General features: G+C 38.9%; 1 protein-coding gene across 4 annotated transcripts in view; it reads left to right on the top strand.

Annotated features, from left to right (window-relative positions):
• LOC129415507 (cullin-9) overlaps nt 1–20183 on the top strand; it is a 58834-nt gene that overhangs the window by 15331 nt on the left and 23320 nt on the right. For 2 of the 4 annotated variants that reach the window (XM_073872970.1, XM_073872971.1), the window contains exons 7-25: nt 80–485; nt 1981–2173; nt 2409–2610; nt 2705–2895; nt 2980–3176; nt 6457–6694; nt 6808–6913; nt 7003–7230; nt 7411–7501; nt 9015–9186; nt 9857–9962; nt 10042–10137; nt 12757–12932; nt 13109–13242; nt 15771–15956; nt 16112–16141; nt 16561–16691; nt 17783–17965; nt 18656–18810. In XM_073872970.1, the coding sequence (XP_073729071.1) occupies nt 80–485; nt 1981–2173; nt 2409–2610; nt 2705–2895; nt 2980–3176; nt 6457–6694; nt 6808–6913; nt 7003–7230; nt 7411–7501; nt 9015–9186; nt 9857–9962; nt 10042–10137; nt 12757–12932; nt 13109–13242; nt 15771–15956; nt 16112–16141; nt 16561–16691; nt 17783–17965; nt 18656–18810 (3221 nt within the window). The remainder of the gene's footprint in view (nt 1–79; nt 486–1980; nt 2174–2408; nt 2611–2704; nt 2896–2979; nt 3177–6456; nt 6695–6807; nt 6914–7002; nt 7231–7410; nt 7502–9014; nt 9187–9856; nt 9963–10041; nt 10138–12756; nt 12933–13108; nt 13243–15770; nt 15957–16111; nt 16142–16560; nt 16692–17782; nt 17966–18655; nt 18811–20183) is intronic. The other 2 variants (XM_073872972.1, XM_073872973.1) reach the window with 2 other exon arrangements.

Genomic DNA, 20183 nt, shown 5'->3' with positions numbered 1-20183 from the left:
TGAGTGTGTATACTTTGATTTGTTAAATATGCCAGATTACAAGTTATGCTTTCTTGCCTGCCCTCCTGGTATGTTACAGATGGTGGATCTGGATGAATCTACTCTCATCCAGCTGTCTCTTACGAGCGAGGTTGCGCAGAAAGTTCTTCATTACCTGAGGCAGAACTTGCAGGCCTCCTGTCTAACAGACCTGCTCTGCTCACATACATTCACCAAGCATTACTTGAGCCGTGGCGGCGCCGGCCTGGAGGACGAGGACATGCTGATGGACGGCTCGCTGGCAGGACAGGGAGCTTCATCTTCATCATTGCTGTCATCGGCAGCATCTTCCTTCTCTGCCTCTTCCTGCACCATGGGCTCTGTATCTAAGAAAGCGAAGAAAGAGACCCCAGCAGATGTGGGAAATTGCGGCAGTGAAACAGAAAGCGAGCTTCCGAATGAGGATGACACCAATTATCCGGATGACCTGCAGGAGAAGATGAAAGGCAAGTTATTCTCTCTAACCCCCTGAATCACATTTTAAGATTCAAGAGTTTTTTGTTATATGTACATGAAACACACTGTTACACTTTGTAATTAAATTTTTGTCCTGTGAATCCTCCAGCAACCTAAGGCAATGCTAGTGCACACGTATGCAAACAGTATGAAATGTGAATGTACGCCGTAGACATGCATAAAGTGTATGTTGTGCAAACATATAAACTTATATTTGCAGGCCTCCTCCAATAAAACTTGTGCGTTCAGAACAGATTAAGATAAATTTGTTGTGGATATGTGAGGCTATAATTCAAAACACCCAGAAATCTGAAAGAGTGAAGATTAATTTGCTGGATAATATTAATTGAATGAATCATTTCACTGGGAAAATATTTTGTCAGGAAAGTAACAAACAAAACAGTTGTATATCATTAAATTTCTTAACTGCTATTTTATGTTATATTAATTAACGTTTTGTTGTTATAGTTTATAAAATGGCTGTTGACAATGTTGTTTATCTATGCATTTACCAAGCATGCTGACGAGCCCTGAAAAGTGAAGCCAAAACGTCTCAATTGCCCCCCAGTGACTGGTCCCAGTATAGGTCATAAACCCCGCCTCCCCCATGTTATTCAATAGGACTTGAGACCAACTAAACAATTTAATTACACTTCAAATATCTTTTTTGCGAAGCTGGTTTCTGTCACTTACTGTAGTTTTTATCACACTGATGTAAATTCGAGTGTTTGTTTTTAAAATAAGTTTGTTTTTAGTTAGTTATTTAATGCTATAAAAACGGTGGTGTCACGTCATGATTGACAGCTGTGATATGCGCATTCTGCAAGGGCGGGGCCTTGCTTTGGCGGCTTTACTTCCTGCTTCCTGTGGATAAAGACGGAAAATCTCGTCATTGGTGGGGAAGCGTTTTCTCTTAATTGATGAGATATCTCGTCAATGGCGGTGAAAGAGTTAAGAGTAGTGAGTCGTTTGGATGTGTAATGAACATTTCTGGCACAGAAATCAGGTTATGTTGTCGCTTTAAGACTGCACTGTTTCAATATACTGATAAACATCCAATGCATGACGAGAAACTGACCTACTTGTCTTTACATCCAACAATACACAAAAGGAAAATTTTTCTATGCATATCTGTCATTTTATGAAACCGCATCAAAAACTACCATTTGAAAATTAGTTATAATGGGTTGTAAAAGTTTTGTGACATTTCACGTTGTCATTTGGCCCCTAGATGGTCTCATCTTGCGTAGATTTAGGAATTCCACTTTGGTGTGTCTTGGCAAATGGAAGCATTTTATTTAAAAAACTCCAGTCTCTGGAAAATCATCATAACTACTCGTGCAGTAATCATAAACAACATTGACGCTAGATTCATGGTAACCAATGCTAAGAGAACCAATAAGTACCCCTTCTGTTATTGTACAAGTATCTGGATTATGATTGACATCTGCTGAGTGATTGTTTTGTGTGTGCTGTTGATTTTAGTGTTCAGCAGCCCAAAGGTGCAGGGTAAAAAGGGCTCTCTGGAGAAGATCGGTGAGGTTGTTGACATCATGAGGAAGAGCGGCTCAGACTCAGGACTGCAGCTGGCCGGCATCAAGGTCATCAGTAAGATTTTGGAGGAGGAGGGACCTCAGGAGAGAAGCACCCTCAGATCAGACTCTGCACAGAGCGTCCGGTGAGACCCCACATTAGAAACTAAAAGCACTCAAGGCCTGACCTGAAAGTAGTGTGAAAGGAATACAGGGCTGCTTATGTTTTCTGTCTACTGATTGTGATTATTGGATATATGAAGATATAAATTTACATTTAATGTAATGTACAGTTTTTTTGTGTTAATTGTTAAAATAGTGTTGGTGTTTTAGTGTTCAATTGATTTATAGAGATCTAAAATGTTTTTATCTTGCATGCAGTGATAAAGTGTTGAAGATGCTGGTGGAGATGATTTGCAGTCAGCCCAAGCAGAACGTTGGTGATGCGCTGCTGCTGACACACAGTCTCATGCTAAAATATGAGTGGAGGGTCTCCTTCGCCACAGAAGGAGGTGTTAAAGCTATCCTGTCCTGCATGCAGGAGTATCGTACCTGTATACAGCTGCAGCAGATCGCACTGGCGGTGAGTGTCTTGTGACATCCATATGTCTTTCCTTTGCCTTCAGTCACTCCTCTGAAGGCACTCCTCGTCTGACATGCATTTCGTTCTCTCACAGACTCTGAAGGTCATAACAGGTGCCAGTAAGCATGACCCCTGCAGTGTAGGTGGCTGTCTGCCCCTGTCTGAGTCTGGCACTCAGATGATGTTGGAGATCTTCGCAAGCATCGGCTCTGCCACACCTGAAGGCTCCAAAGGTCTCCTGTGTGCCATACCGTCTGCCATTGAACTCATGCTCAACACAATAGGGTGAGATTTTTGAAGTATGGTTATTTTTTATGTTTAACAGCACCTGCTGCATTTCAGCTCATTTTATATGATTTTTTTAAGCAGCTGTGGACTGTCTGTGCTAAATGGGCTGCTGATCATCATCATGCTGATCTCTAGCCACAAAACCCTGGCGGAGCAGCTGGTGGCCTGCAATGTCAGTGCCACGCTGAAGAAGTGCCTTTCTGCTTCGAATCATCACAGCATGCTGGCCATCATCGCCCTTAACCACATCTCTATGGTCCACAAATTGGAGAAAAAAGGTGTCACTGTGCATTATCTTCTGAATATTTTTCTTCTGCAAAATGTAACTCTGTGAAAATCCAGTCAGTGAAGACATAGCTAAAGTGAAAATATAACCTTGATATCTTTAATACTGTAGTGAAGGAGTAAGGTCATGTCAAAGATTGAAAATCAATGAGTCAAAATCAAACAACGATGGTCCAAATCTCATAATTAGATTGAGACATAGAAAGTAACGCAAACTCTCAACTTCTTAACTTTCAAGGCCTAAAAAGACAGTAAAGACATCATTAAGGTAGTCCATGTGACTGCTGGTTTAATCTTTATTTAAAGAAGTGATGAGAATATCTTGGCACTTTTAACGTCAGTTTCCTAAACCTTTTAACCAAAGCAGTACACATATTAAATAATGAATATGTGAAAATGAGACATGGTGTACAACAAAGCACAGATGTAGACATCACTTGGTTTGCTCAACGTTGCACCAAGGGTAAGCTAATCTTGCTTTTAGCAATGACTCTGGTAGTGAATATTTTCTCTGACCAATCAGTGATCAACAGTGGCTATGTTTACATGCACAAAATGTTGTCAATTTGACTGAATTTATTCAGATTGCAGGTTACGACAATACAGTTAACATGTACCCTAAACATTGCAATTTAATTAAAGGTCCAGTGTGTAGATTTTAGCTCCATTTAGCAGTGAGATTGTGAATTGCAACCAACGGCTCAGCTATGGTAGCCATAAAAGGACAAACATGTTGTTGTCTAAGACAAAATACAGTAGTGACAAAACACGGTCTGTAGAGCAGTTTGTCTGTTTAGGGCTAATGTAGAAACATGGCGGCACAAATTGCCGACTTTCATGAGGGCCCGCTGTGTATGTAGATAAAAACGGCCTGTACTAAGGTAATAAAAACAATACAGTTCATTGTGTAAGGTCTTCATATACACCACTGATAATATAGTTATGTAGATTATATTGCATTTCTGTCAAGGGATCCTCCTAAAAGTTACACACTGCACCTTTAAAATGTTAGTTTACATGTACATTCTATATAATCCGAACCAAACGTCTGTGCAAACCCACAGCCAGGGTTGCCAGATTTGCGTATCAAAAACACCCTAATGGACATTCAAAACTAGCCCAAAAGCATCCCGATGACTATATACAGTCCAAATATTAATAACTAATCAACGAAATCCTTTCATCTTTAGCCCACAGAAAAAAGTCAACTCATGGAAACAGTTTAAAAGTATCCAAATCTGAACTCCGCCCTCAGCAGAGAACTTGGCAACGCCACGCTGCAGACAGCATCTCTCGTCGAGTTCACTTTTTTTCTCTGGATAAATATACAAAGTCAAAGTTGACTTGGAGAAAGTTGTTCTTAAAGGGACACTTTTTTGAAAATATGCTCATTTTCCAGCTCCCCTAGAGTTAAACATTTGGGGGTGGTTTCCTGGACAGGGATTATCTTAAACCAGGACTAGGCCTTATTTAAATTAGGAAATATAATTAGTTTCAACAAACAAACCTTACTAAAAACATTACTTGTGTGCATTTCGAGGCAAAACAAAAGGCACTGGTGTATTTTAAGATATGTCACTGCAAGATGTTTTCAGTTTGGACAGCTCTTACATTTATTTTAGTCTAGGACTAATCTAATCCCTGTCCAGTAAACCACCCCATAATTTTTACCATTTTGGAATCCATTCAGCTGATCTCCGGGTCTGGCGGTAACACTTTTAGCATAGCTTAGCATCATTCATTGAAACTGATTAGACCATTAGCATCACTCTCAAAAATAACCAAATAGTTTGAATATTTTTCCTATTTAAAACTCGACTCTTCTGTAGTTGGTATTATGCAGTGCCTGAAAATAGTTCCCTTGGTAACTTTCAATAGCAGGGGACTATTTTCGGGCAGTGCGTAATATCATTGCACCTCGTGCAGCCATGTTACGGCAGCAAAGTCCTCGATTTTTACGCGAAAATGAGAGTATAGTTCATAGCCATATCTGCCTAGAAAATCGCAACTTTTAATTTTCTGTTGGTCTTAGTACATGATGTAACTACAGAAGAGTCAAGTTTTAAATAGGAAAAATATCGAAACTCTTTGCTTATTTTTGAGTGTGATGCTAATGGTCTAATCAGATTCAATGGATTGTGCTAAGCTAAGACACAAAGATCAGCTGAATAAATTCCAAAACGATAAAAATCAAACGTTTAACTCTAGGGGAGCTGAAAAATTAGCATATTTTTCAAAAAAAGTGGAGTGTCCCTTTAAGAAGTTTTCAGATATAGGCATCAAAAACACACTTTTCGCTACGCTATTTTATTGCTTTATGTAATGTTACAAAAGACATGAACGCTGCAGAATGTACAGCACGTTACCCCATTTACCTTAATAATGCGTGTTGCTATTGTCTTGCTATTGCGTGTTTCTGATGAGAATCATGTGTAGCGTAAATAAAAGGTTAATATAAGACGTGAACTTAAGCACAATTCTTCTGCGCATGTGCACGATACAGGCTTTTCTCCTGATGATTGTGTCACAGATCGGCATACACCACCCTTTTCAATATGATCGAAATTTGCAGACAAACCCCTAATTTTAACTTGGGAGACAACACTGATTATTGCCGTAATAATATTATGATTTGTTGATTGTAATACAGATTCACAATGATTTCTTTGCCTTTGTTATTCGCAGCATGTTAAAGGAATAGTCTACTCATTTTCAATATTAAAATATGTTATTACCTTAACTAAGAATTGTTGATACATCCCTCTATCATCTGTGTGTGTGCACGTAAGCGCTGGAGCGCGCTGCGACGCTTCGATAGCATTTAGCTTAGCCGCATTCATTCAATGCTACCATTTAGAGATAAAGTTAGAAGTGACCAAACACATCAACGTTTTTCCTATTTAAGGCGAGTAGTTATGTTCCTCTTTTAAATCCGCTTAGAAAAGCGCTACGTTTTATTTTGTACCAGCAAACTTGCTCGTATAACTACTCGTCTTAAATAGGAAAAACGTTGATGTGTTTGGTCACTTCTAACTTTATCTCTAAATGGTACCATTGAATGAATGGGGCTAAGCTAAATGCTATCGAAGCGTCGCAGCGCGCTCCAGCGCTTACGTGCACGCACACAGATGATAGAGGGATGTATCAACAATTCTTAGTTAAGGTAATAACATATTTTAATATTGAAAATGAGTAGACTATTCCTTTAATGATATGTCTTCGATTTGGATCACAAGGGTTTTGGGTTACACACAGCTGTCTTTGTTTTTGTAGAGTCTAAAGACGATCATGACTTTAAAGACACAGAACTGAAGATGCTGGTGGTGAGTCTGAAGGAAATGTCAGCCACTAAAGAGGTCATACTGACTCTGGAACAGCTGCTCTGCGACGACGCCTCCCAGCTGGAGGAAGAGAGAAATGAGGTGACCCACAGTAGAGATACCTTTCAAGACCTTATTCGACTCATTGACCAGCACCGAGTGGACCGTGCTGTACAGCTCTCTATCCTTAGGTAAGACCTCATCATGACAACACCCTTGTGCTGTTTCAACCCCATATGACTTTGTTTGTGTTTTAAAGTGTTGTTTTGTGTTAACTATGTGGTAACTTTTCTCTCTTCAACAGGATTTTGAACAAGTTTCTGGATAACTACAAGGAGGATCTGTTGCCGTGGCATGAGAGCATCGAGCCGTGTCTGTCATCTATGACGGCCTTCATCACCGACAGAGATGTCGTTCGTCTTCATCACGTAGCATTTCATCGTCAAATGTCATCATACCGACAGGTTTTAACATTTCATTCCTCTGTCACCTCGCTCAGGTCGTACAGCAGTTCATCTGCTTCCTGCACCGACTCGCATCTCTGAACAAAGACTACGCTGTTGTGATGTGCCGTCTTGGCACCAAAGAGGCCCTTCTGAAAGCCATGGACAAACACAGCACCAACCTGCTCAAGGTCACAGAGCTGCGAGACCTGATCAATGATTGTGAGAAATATGCCAGTCTCTACAAGAAAATGACCACCAGTGTGCTGGCAGGATGCATACAGGTACAAATGAGATAAACAATATCAATTTGGTTGCTTAATCTGATTTGTATATATCCTACATAAAGATGTATGCTTTCATTCTCGTGTTGCGTAAAGTGTTATTTTGTTAAATTATAAGCCGATTTGCTACTTTTTTCAGTTTGTTTAATTAAAGTTTTATTGACACATTTGTTTCACCAGATGGTTCTTGGTCAGATTGAAGAGCACCGGCGCAGCCATCAGCCTATTAACATTCCCTTCTTTGATGTGTTCCTGAGGAACCTGTGCCAAGGTCAGTGTCTGAATGACTGTTAATGTTAAATTATGTTTTGTAATTTCGAAGGGTCACCTTCATGCTTAAGTTAGCTGCTAGCAGACCTGCCAACCTTTATGCATTTTGCGTAACAGATACGCATTTAGACACCAAACTACGCTGCTACGATTTGTCACTTCAAAATACACGAAAAGCCATTGATGGCTTTGAGTTGACCTGTCTGTGCATTTGCGCACTAGACAACTCATCTATGGGTGTAACCGCATTGGGCAGCAACCTGTTGGAAAAGAAGGCATCGACCATTCATAGCGCTAGTTTTAAACTCTTCAAAGCGGAGAGCAGGGAGCCGTCAAAATGAATAACGAAAATAATTGTTTTTCATCTTAGTCCATCTTCATACTGTGACTTGTTTTACAAGGGAGGATGGTTCTAAACACCGTTTTAAAGGTAAATGGGCAGGGTATGGGAATTGTGAATTGCATCCATTTTAATAAGCCTGCCAACCAGGGGCGTCTAGACTAAGGTGACCAGTTTTTTGGTGTTCTGTCCCCGACTGGAGCTGTCCCTGGAAATGTCCCCGTTTTACAGCACGTCCAAAACAACCAGCAAATACACAAAAAAAGAACAATCAGCATGTAGTCTTTGTAGTACCAGACCGGAGCAATCATGTAATGATTATTTTCACCAGCAAAGGGGGCCGCGAGCTACACTAATTTCTTAAGTTGCGCGCCACTGATTTAGCGAAGAAGAATTTACTACGAGAGCACCATCAAGTTATCATCAATCAAGATAGGAAAACAAAGTTATCGGGGGTTAAGGTACTAACTAGTCATGTTTAATTAAAGTAATAAACCAGTGAAATAAACTGATCACAGCATGGTATTGAGCATTTGTTTTGTGTAGGCAAAATATGTTTACATTTTGCATTATTTCTTCTGTTTTTAACGTTTACAATGCTATGAAATCAACTGAAGTAGTATCTTAGAAGTAATTTTTGATGAGATATGTCATATCTGTGCACTGAATAAAAAAAGGAGAAAAAATGATTTATGCTGCAGAAATTGTTCAATTAATTGAATAAGAAACACTAAAAAATTTACTTTCTTACTTAGTATTTTTCTCTTGTTTTTAGTTCAAGTATTCAAAAATTCTTTAAACCGGATTAATTTCCTTGATAAGCAAAATGACCAAAAATATAAAATTCACAAAAACAAACAAAGAATCTTACCCCATTGGCATTTTATTTGCACAAATTCACTTCAGTTTAATATTTTTTGTTTTAAAGCTAGATTTTTTTCTTAGGGGATTTTGCTTATGAAGAAAATGCATCTTGGTTTAAGAATTTAGATATTTGTACTGAAAACAAGACAAAGTAAGAAAGTCATTTTTGCAGAAAATGTTTTTCCCCATTTTTTTAAATTCATAGTTAAAAATAGTTACAGACTTTAAACTTTGCTGCAGATGTGGCATCTATTCCAGTAAGTTGCTTAACCTGGTGCATTTGTTAATTTTGATGAAATCTGTTCTCCAGGCTCCAGTGTTGAACTTAAGGAGGATAAATGCTGGGAGAAGGTGGAGGTCTCCTCCAATCACCATCGAGCCAACAAGCTGACAGACAAAAACCCCAAAACCTACTGGGAATCCAACGGCTGCACAGGCTCTCATTTTATCAACCTTTACATGCACAAGGGTGTGATCATCAGGTAAACCGGCTTAAGGGTTTGTCATACACATAAGCTTTATGCAGGTGTGATATTTATTGCTATAGATTTTGGTGACAGATTCCTAAGGTTGGCCAGGCATGTGATTTTAAGGCCGAATTGCCCCCTTCTGCGATCGAAAGGCGGGATTACCCGATTAGTGTTTTATTGCAGCCGATTTATTCATAATTATCAAACTTGACTCTTGAGGAAGCATCCAACATGACAGCTACAATAGGCAATAAGAGCGTGCGAGCTGCAACCGGATGTTGCATGCATTTATAGCTGAAACAAGACATCCACAAACATGACATGAAAGACGAGTATCGAGAAATAATATCGATTTGGATCGAATTGTGATACAAGTGCTTTTATAATGTGTCATGCAAGAACCTACCACATTTGTTTTTCTCAAGCCATGTTGATCTTGCATTTCTGTGAGATCTCGCTTCGCTTTAAAATCGTTAGCTTACTTCAGTCATCAAGTGTGTGATCTCACGCTCTGGTCAAATCCTCTAGTGTGTGCTGTCCAATAGATTTAAAATTGTTCAAGATGTAAAAATTATCCAGTGTGTCTAATGTTAATCTGTATAAAACAAATTAGTTGTATGGCTGTGATAAAATGCTGTTTTATTTGTGGCAAACCCAGAACCCCTTGTTTCTTTATTGACAGGCAGATGACGGTGTTGGTGGCCAGCGAGGATTCCAGCTATATGCCGGCTCGTATTGTTGTTTTGGGAGGAGATGATCCCACAAATATCAATACAGAACTCAACACTGTGAGAAAACTCATCTTATTAATTCTTGCTAAAGGAAAATTAAAACATGCATCATGCTTTCGTTTCGTATGTTGAACAGGTGAATGTGCCACCCTCAGCCAGTCATGTGGTTCTGCTGGAGAACATGACCCGCTTCTGGCCCATCATTCAGATCCGAATCAAAAGATGTCAACAGGTCGGACATCTTCAATGAGAAGAGTGTTCTTTGTTACAGCACATTAAAAAACAGCCTTTGTTTGCTTTGTCAACATAAAACCCTCTTTACCTTACAGTATTACTCCACTTTCATAAAAAAATCCTGATAATTTACATAATTAATGTCTGTCTTTGTTCAGTCAAGAAGAAACTTCTTTGCGTTTTTTTGTGGAAAACATTCCAGGATTTTTTTCCATAGTGTACTTTAGTGGACCTTAACAATTTGAAAGTTTTAAGGGCTCTAAACGATTCCAGCTGAGACATATGGGTCTTATCTAGCAAAACAATCTTAATTTTCCCTAAAAAAAAATATGTACTTTTAAACCACAACTTCACGTCTTGCGCTAGCCGTGTGACACGCCAGGTATTATGTAATCACGTCAAAAGGTCACACGTCACGGAAACCAGTGACACAAGTCGGCAGCACAACTTCCGAGATAATGAGAAAGAAAGATTTTTTTTTTTTTCAAAATTTTGTGATTTTTGTTTTATTGCCAAATCTGTTAGTTGAGATCACAAAGATGCCTCTCCATGTTTGAGATAGCAGTTTTTGTATATTTAAAAGCGTACATTTTGCGGTTGAAATAGGCTTGTTTTTCCAGAGATTCTAGTGTGCAACGGGGGGCGTCATTGTCTGTGTGTATTTACATACTTTATAAGTGGCTTGTGTTTTCACCCCGTCCCCAAAGGGAACAGCGTGGCTCCTTAATAGGGATAGTTCGCCCAAAAATGAAAATAATGTCATTTATGTCGTTCTAAACTCAGAAGACCTCTGACATTCATCTTCGGAACACAGTTTAAGATGTTTTAATATTAGATTTAGTCCGAGAGCTTTCTGTCCCTCCATTAAAAATCTATGTACGGTTTCCATGTCTAGAAAGTTAATAATAACATAATCAAAGTAGTCCATGTGACATCAGTGGGTCAGTTAGAATGTGTTGAAGCATCGAAAATACATTTTGGTCCAAAAATAGCAAGAATTACGACTTTATTAAGCATTGTCTTCTCTTTCGGTTCTGTTGTGAAGTTTGGCAATTTTTTTTTCAAACTTACAGCGTGTGTCTCAGACTGTAAACGAAGCTTGGGCGCACAAAACAAAAGAAAAAAAGAAGCAGGGGCAGAACAGATAACTACGTCACCCGCGTCACTGGCTTGTTAGACTTTATGCGGCGCCGCAGTCGGATGACGTCAAAGTACCGCGGGAGCTCTTTAAGCAATCTTACGGAGTAGTTTAATTTCGACTCGCTCTCGCGGTACTTTGACGTCATCTGTCTGTCAGTTCTTGCAGCGCAGCATGAAGTCAAACACACACAAAAAAGTCACACAGAGATCATTGAATTCTTTATATAATTGGCTACATGTTTTGTCTATCATTGTCAAGTCAATGGCTGATGGAGGAACGAGCGAGCAATTGTTTCCATCCCTAAAGGAGGTCACGTTTTCGACGGCGCTGTTTGGATTACCTATTATACTACCTCTCTATTTTAAATACAAACTTTGAAGGCGGGTTCATGTGTTTAACGGAGTGTAATCTCATATACCCTTACATGTTACGATGTAAATAGTCCTCAGATTGTATATTATATTCTATTACTAGACGTTCTTGCGAAATCTGATGTAAACAATAGACTATATATCTATATTTTATGGATTATACGCATTTGTGGACAAAAATGGTAATTGGATGATTCACAAATCTGAAACACACTGGAATCGACTTGTGATCTACACAAAGGTAAAAAGTCCTGTTTATTTTTATCCGGACTTCTGTCACAAAATACTACATATGATGCTAGAGCATCTGTATCTCAAAACGGCTTTACAGGGGGTATGGCTTAGCTAAATGGATGTAAATGAGCCCTATTGTCTCCTTCAGCTGGAAAAAAGAGTACCTTTCCGTCTCTATTTTCTCTGTTTGATTTTTTTGAGTTTCTACATTCAAATGGCCACTTCTCCAAATCGTATCAGATTTCCATGTGTTACACATCGTTGGAAAGCTTAGAAACTGCACTTTCAGAATCTGCGAATACCTCAAAATGCGACTTGTGTCTCTACTTTCCGTGACTGGTCACGTATGTGAAACGCACACTTGCGGACCATTTTAAACAATAAACTGACACAAAGACGTAGTAGTATCATTACACATACAAAAACATTTGAACTGCCTGCTTTTTCCACACTTGTAAACACTGGAGCGGTAGTTTCCCATAGGTCATGTGTGACCTTTCGATGTGATTACATAACATGTAAGGTCGGGCTGGGGCGTGATGAGACGTTGTGGTTTAAAAGTACATATTTTTTGCTTGCGAAAATGACAATCTTTTCGCTAGATAAGACCCTTATGCCTTGGTTGGGATCGATAAGGTCCACTATATGGAGAAAAATCTTGGAACGTTTTCCTCAAAAAGCGCAATTACTTCTTGACTGAACAAAGAAAGACATTAATTATGTAAATTATCGAATTGTTATCAACATCTTGGATTATCTGGATTTTTTATGAAAGTGGAATATTCCTTTAAGACACACGACTCATCAGTGCAGATTTTTCATCAATTTATCTACGTACAGCAAACAAATTGTGTTACCTTTCTGTAAACAGGGTGGCATTGATACGAGAGTCCACGGGTTTGAGGTTCTTGGGCCAAAGCCCACGTTCTGGCCAGTGTTTAAAGAGCAGCTGTGTTGCCGCACGTATCTCTTCTATACTACAAAAGCTCACACCTGGTGCCAGGAGATTCTGAAGGAGAAGAATCAGCTGCTGCAGCTTTTTAACAAGTGAGATTTTCTGCCATAGCTTGATTTCATTTACAGAGCAGATATAGAGCGGTTAATGTCTTGTTGTTGAATATTTTCCAGCAGTATTACAGTGGTAGTGTTTTCGCCGCTGCCAAATAAATGAGTACTGTGTTGATGGTTTTACCCCTTCTTAATACGGTTTCTCTGGGGTTTAGGTTAAACAGTGCCCTAAGACACGAGCAGATGTTTGCTGATCGTTTTCTGCCTGATGCTGAGGCGTCAGAGGCTTTAGGTCGGACCTGCTGGGAAGCCCTCATCACCCCCATTATACAGAGCATCACTATCTCAGGTAACCTGCAGTTGTGGGATGCACTACACTGTAAGTCTCATAAACAAACACACTCCTGAAAGAACTTTTTTTTTAAAGTTGCCCGCCAGCATTTTTCAGTTAAGGCGGCCGGCCTAAGCTTGGAAACTCTGCCGTCTTAACTAGGTCTTCCCCAAAAAAAATTGCTCCACAAAAGGCCGTCAAGTGCATCTCGAAGAATAGCGCGTACGCGCTTCACACCCCGAGCGAGGACCCGTGCCACACGGCCAAAATTAGAAAGACGTAGTCCGGACCATTACTGTCTGGAGGATAACTAGCCAGTTAATAAGACATCTCAAAGAATATCGCTGACGCGCTTCACACCGCGAGGGTGCATGCGCACCACACGGGCGAAATGAGATAAAGACGTGGCCGTCATGTCTGAAGGATAGCTAGTTGATAAAACGCGTGTCCGTGAGAACTGTAAGTGGATTTATGTTTTGGGTTCATTTAAGCCTGTTATTGTATTCATCTATAATTTTTGCAAATTTAAAGTAAGTTAGCTGGTGTTTTTATTGTTTGAGCAACCTGCTAGCTAGGTTTCACGTGCCTGTTGATTAGAGATAATTGTTGAGCGCTCTTGCTCACGTTATTTCTGTGCATTATTTACATGCTACAGTAGTTACACTTCTTTAAGATAATGTAATTAATATTGAGAAATAATCAGTTTTTACATTTTTGTGCTATCTATCATCGTTCGCCAGACATCTGCTTTAGTTTGTGTTTATTAACCCTTTAGTTTCACTTCATCACGCAGCTATTCCCATTAGATGTAAAAACATTTAATTAATTAATATTCTAGTATGTTTTCTTTTTTTGTCATAGTTTCTTCAAAATTAAGTTTTATTTAAGTGTTTTTAATAAAAATATTTTAATTTTCATCATGACGCATACGCCCCGCCCTTTGATTGCCACACCCTCGGTTCCGCCCAACCCTACAACCTTAACTAACAAATTTTCTGCGGGAAACCCTGACATACAAATATATCAAATAAAAGAACAGACACTCTGCTTTCAAACAAACAATAAACAAACAAACAAACAAAATGGGGAAAAAACATTTTATCCTTTAAGTGCTGCCTCACGATTAGGAAACATTTGCATGTGTATATACATATAAATATAAATATGTATTATATAAATATATTTTTTCTTAAAATTATACATGTATGTGTATGCATTTATATATACACAATTATTACACACACACACACACACACACACACACACACACACACACACACACACACACACTATGTAAACAAAAACTTTTATTCTGCAAATGATTAGTCGCGACTAATCGTGAGGCAGCAGTACATCCTATCTATATGTTTTTTCCTGCTTATAAACTGTTAAATATGGGTATTTTTCTTCAGAAATACAAATTTTTTTTTTAGCAAAAAGCTGAAATAATTTCATTTTTGTTAAGGGATTTTGTTAGAGATCAAATTCAAAACGATTATCAAAACATAAATGCAGTGTTAAAAAAAAAGTGCTTCAGTTTTTTTACTAATGAGGGAAGTGCACCATCTAGTGGATAATTGCGTTAATACAGATAACCCTAAAACCTCATCAGTAACACTTTTTTATGCAAATGTTTTCTCTTAAATGGCGAGATATCTCGTCAATGGCGGGGAAAGAGTTATTGATGCACTAGACACAAAGTTTAATCCTGCACATGGCCCTGCCCCTAACACAATCGTGAGCATCCCTTCAGGTTGCAGCAGTTTTTGAAAGTTGAGAGAGACGACAGCTTTTCCGCGAGTGGGTGTGGTTTCAGCGCCGACAGCCCCCACCCAAGCGTGCCGCACAAGCCCTGATAAGTGAAGCGAAAACGTCTCGATCGCCCCCCAGGGACTGGTCCCAGTATTGGTCATAAACCCCGCTTCCCACATGTTATTCAATGGGACTTGAGACCAACTAAACAATTTAATTACACTTCAATTATCTTTTTTCTGAAGCTGGTTTCTGTCATTTACTGTCGTTTTTATCACGCTCGTGTAAATTCAAGTGTTTGTTTTTTAAAATAAGTTTGTTTTTTTGAGTTATTTAATGCTATAAAAACGGTGGTGTCACGTCATGATTGACAGCTGTGATATGCGCATTCTGCGAGGGCGGGGCCTTGATTTCACGGCTTTACTTCCTGCTCACTACTGTGCAGGACTGGTCCCGAAATCGCTACTGCGTAGACTCAAGACCCAAGATGTCAGCGCCGTATCAGGACACTGGCGGCTTCACTTTTCACCAATGGAAGACCGCGAATGGGCATCGTCCATCTTTTTTTACAGTCTATGCCCCCACCTCCTATTATTTCAAGATTTTAATAATTTATTTACTTGGTGTTTTGTCCAGCCTTTAAATTTGTTGGCGGTTAACACCACATTTTTCTGTGGTGTCACAATCTGACTTTTGAAGGTACTTTAAGCTAGCCATTCAACCATATTTTAGCTGATTCACTGTGTTTGGAGTGTCATATTAATTTGTGATTGACTTGATTTTCTTGTTAACAGAGACGTCTACTTTGAGCCCTCTGTCTTGGCTGCTCAATGAGTATTTAGAGAACGCTGAATCCTCCAGGAAATGTAAAACCTCGGCCTCCATCTTTAACTCTCGTGTACGGCGTCTCACTCATCTGCTCGTACATGTGGACACCAGTACGGTTGATACAGAGGAGCTTAAACCTCCCATTAAATCTAGTGAGTGACTTCAAAACAGTACAGATAATACTAAAGTCTGAAGTGCTGCTGCTGTGGGGGACTTGAAGATAAAGAGTCATACTTTTAGTGTTATTGTGGGATTTGTATTTTAATTGGTATAGCAGCACATTTCAAGGTATTTTTCTTGTTTTCAGAAGGTATCAACAGAAGCAGAGATTTAAAGAGTAAGTAATAGCGTAGAACCTAATGTTGTTTCATTTTGACATCGTTTTTTTATTTTGCAGCACCCTATCCATCTGCTCTGCCCAACTCCAAACTAACCATAACAAATAGCTTTTTTCATAATATTTATTTGTTTATTTCTGCTTTTGTATGATATTTTAATTCTGTGGACTTTCCACACGAATTGCTGGTAGGGCTGCACAATTGGTATAAAAAGAAATATTCTATATATTCTTGTTTTATTTATTTTTTATTTTACGGAGCAGACAATGGGCCCATACAAATATAATTTTGTAGTTTAATTGTGCAGCCCTGATTTCAGTTTAGCCTTTATTGTGGTTTGTAGGCCATATTGTATGTTTTTGATATTAGCAGAATTTTCTCAGTGTCATTTTATTTTGGTGCTTTTATTGTTTTACAGATGGGAAAGATGGAAAGAATAAAGAAACCCCTTCAGCAAACTCATCTTCTTCCTCTTCCAAACCCAAAGTTAAGAATACTAGCAGCATCGCAGGCATTGCTCTCTGCTGGCAAGGTGTCGTTCAGCGACAGGTTAGACAAATATCAATGTAAAATGGTCTGTTTAACCCTATATATTCAGGAACAGACAGAATTTTGCAAAATCTCCTCTCTTTTAAAGGTGCACTGTGTAGGTTTTTGCGGCATCTAGCAGTGAGGTTGCGAATTGCAATCAACAACTCAGTCCATCGCTTAAAGCTCACGTAACACACGCTGTTTCTGCATTTCTGATGTTAATCTGGAGTACCTATAGAGTAGTATTACATCCTTTATATCTCCGAAGAGTCTTTAGTTTAATCAGATTTATAAAAGAAAGATTAGCTTTACCGAATCTTTCCGATAACGTACGAAAAAATGAAGGAGGAGGAGTTAATACCACGGGAGGAGCGAATACGAGTCATGCAGCACTATACAACACTTATATGTTCGTGTCATTTATATAATATGCACGCGCCTATTTCCAACATAAGACAGAAGTCTTACTGACCCGGTTGGGAAAATCCAGCGCATCAAACACACACGCAAAACTCCGCTGCTACCCCGGATAATAAACTATCCATTGTTTTCATAAGGCTGGATTTCTTCTCCTTACATCCAAAAACACACTTCTTCTTTCATGTCATTGTTGAGTTTTGAAATTAAACAAAGCAGAGTAGCATGATAAGATGTTTGCAAGTTCTAGCGTCTCCAGCTGATTGACGGGTGGGCGGGGTTTTCCGGGGGACGTGCCCATATAAAGAAGTGATGCGTATAGAAACCCCTGAAACGTCAGCTGGACCCGTAATAAAAAAACTTGTACGAACCCTGGCGAAGTGCATTCAGCACAGAAATATAGAGAAACTTAGTAGCTTAGGGCTAATGTAGAAACATGCCGGCGACTTCCATGTAAGAGGTCCGGTGGTGTATGTAGATAAAAACACCTCATTCAAAGATAATAATGTCAAGAGATCCTTCTAAAAGTTACACATTGCACCTTTAAATGGGTTTTTACATCCCGTCAGCAGAACATGTAGACCTACTTTAATTTAACTTCATTTTTGTACTAAATTAGGCACTAAATACCTAATCTGAAGTCTAAATTGGATAAAAAAAGTATAAAATATCTTTGCTCTGGTTGTTTCCAGGTGAAGAGTTTCTTGGATTCGACATGCAGCCTTCCTGATTTCGGAGAGCGTTACAGGAACATGTTCTTGCGGCTGAAGAATGCAATGGAGGAACTGTTCGGGCAGCACACAGCTTTTGTGCTGGCGCTCCGCCAGGGCTTTTCTGCTGCCCTGCTTCAGCTCTCCATCCTCACCGCTATGCATGTAAGTCAGCAACCAGGCAATCTGAATAGAAAAAATGACAGGAATTATTTGATGAAAAGATGCATAAAAAATGAGAATGTAAATTTTATTTATAGGTTGAGAAAGGCAAGTCATTTTTCCAAGTCCTGGCCTTTTATTTCTAAACCTGATGTGGCCCTCAAGTCAAAAAAGTTTGCCCTGCTGTGCTTTAGCATCTCAAAAGCAATGTCTCTGAAATTATGAATAAAAAAACTTGTAAGCTGTGCCTGAATCAGACACTTGTTTGATCGTTTACTACAGGTAGTTCTTATACTTTGTATGACACACAGTGCACTATGTAGGGGGTAAGAAACAATTCAGACAAACCTAAATTACACGTCACCGTTATCATTGTTTTTTTTCTGTAATAACATTTTTGTTTTAAATCTAAATTGTGACTTTATTATACTTAATTTTTATACAACTATGGCGCTCACATGCTATCAAATGTGGCTTTTTTACACTGTGTCATAAAAGAAACATTATTGGTTATTTAAAATAAATGCAGGGTCTACTCGATAGTTCCAGACTGACACTCTGTTTCAGTTGCAAAGATGCCACCACATCAAATAATGTTGCATGTTTAAGGTCATTTCTTTGGTATTTTCAATTCATACCTTGTCACTAGTATTTATATTATTCCCAGACTGCAATCATTTTTTTCCTTTTAAGGTAAGTGAACGGTTCGCACAGTACATAGACAAGATGATCCAGGAGAGTGGAGTGGACTCTAATGTGGACACATTGAACCAGCTGCAGCAGTTCCTGGAGCCCATGCTCTTCCTGTCGGGTCTGGAGCTCGCCAACACCTTTGAGCACTTTTACAGGTGTGACGACTTGTGCTAGCTAGTATGGGTAGTAATCAGGGTTCTAAATTAACTTTTTTGATCACCAGCCAATGTGGCTGGTAACTTTCTAAAGTTACCAGCCAATCAGCATTTCCACTAGCCAAATTTTTTCAGGTGAAAAAGAGAAATTATGAGTGCCACGTGAATGCATTTGATAATTTTATTAACATTGTTGGTATGAAAAACACATAAAGTGAGGCTTCTCCCATCAAGGCTCTCTTCAATACGACCTGTCTTGGCAGTTTTAATTAACGTTAGGCTCTGTGTTGACTTCGGGCACTCTCATGGTCCTTTATACTGCCTCAACTTTTAAATTATTTGCTCCCACCACAAAATTGTTCGTTTCGTTTTTTCTTTCACGTACATGCATGTGTTCAACATTATACAATGATAGCAATGATTAATAACTTCTTTTTACAAGAATATTTTTTAAAAATTTTAAGAAACCAGTCATACTAAAATAATCCCAGTCATAGTTACTGCTAACTGTTTATGTAGTGTCAAACATTAGTAAACTAAATATTAATTCCATATTTGAAAATACAGAACAGTTTGACACATACATCTGTTGATTTTCTCAGCAACAATGCAATTCTATAGACTTGATGAGAGGTTTTTCTGAGAGTTTTCCTCTAATGTTTTGAGACCTGACTGGGTGAGGATAGTTTCTCTTACCTCCCTTAAACTCATCATCTCTCCTTTCTGCTTTCCTTTCCTGCTTTGCACAAAAAATTTCTGATGTCCACAGAAGCTAATAGTGATCGAGTCAAAATAAGATTAACATTTAGATTAACATAACTTACTTTAGTGTCGTCATGTTTTCATAAGCTAACTGGCGTCACCTGGACTTTTGAATGCGGTTGTGCACGGATGAACACAAATATGCTCGGACATGGATTTGTGCGTGTATGCGTCAGCGTGCCTGCTGCGTCGCTTTAACAAGCGTAAGTTGGATAACTACATTGCATATATATCAGTTTTTGCCACTATTATCTTTGTAAAGGAATACACTAGTTAACTGCTAAAATTTTAACTTGAGATTTACACTGGGGCACAAAAGATTTAGACTGGGACACATGCCGCCTTCCTTGTGTTTTCTGGTGTACGCGCTCCGTTCGTTTCCATGGTTTCACTGCAAACTGCGCGCAGCCAATGGGTTTATGAAACATCACGTAGCATTAAGGCACAGTGTTCATGGGAAATGTAGGAAGTACTGCCAGAGGGATAAATGTCCAAGAACAGAGCATTATGTATCATGCATGCAATGCCTAATGCATCACCGGCCAAACTGGCTAGTAAGTTTTTATTAACACTTAATTTAGAACCCTGGTAGTAATAGTAAGACAATTTAA

The sequence above is a fragment of the Misgurnus anguillicaudatus genome, chromosome 11, assembly GCF_027580225.2.
Source record: "Misgurnus anguillicaudatus chromosome 11, ASM2758022v2, whole genome shotgun sequence".
Lineage (NCBI taxonomy): Eukaryota > Metazoa > Chordata > Actinopteri > Cypriniformes > Cobitidae > Misgurnus > Misgurnus anguillicaudatus.
The sequence above is the reverse complement of the archived record's forward strand: the minus strand, read 5'-3'. Positions and strand labels throughout refer to the sequence as shown.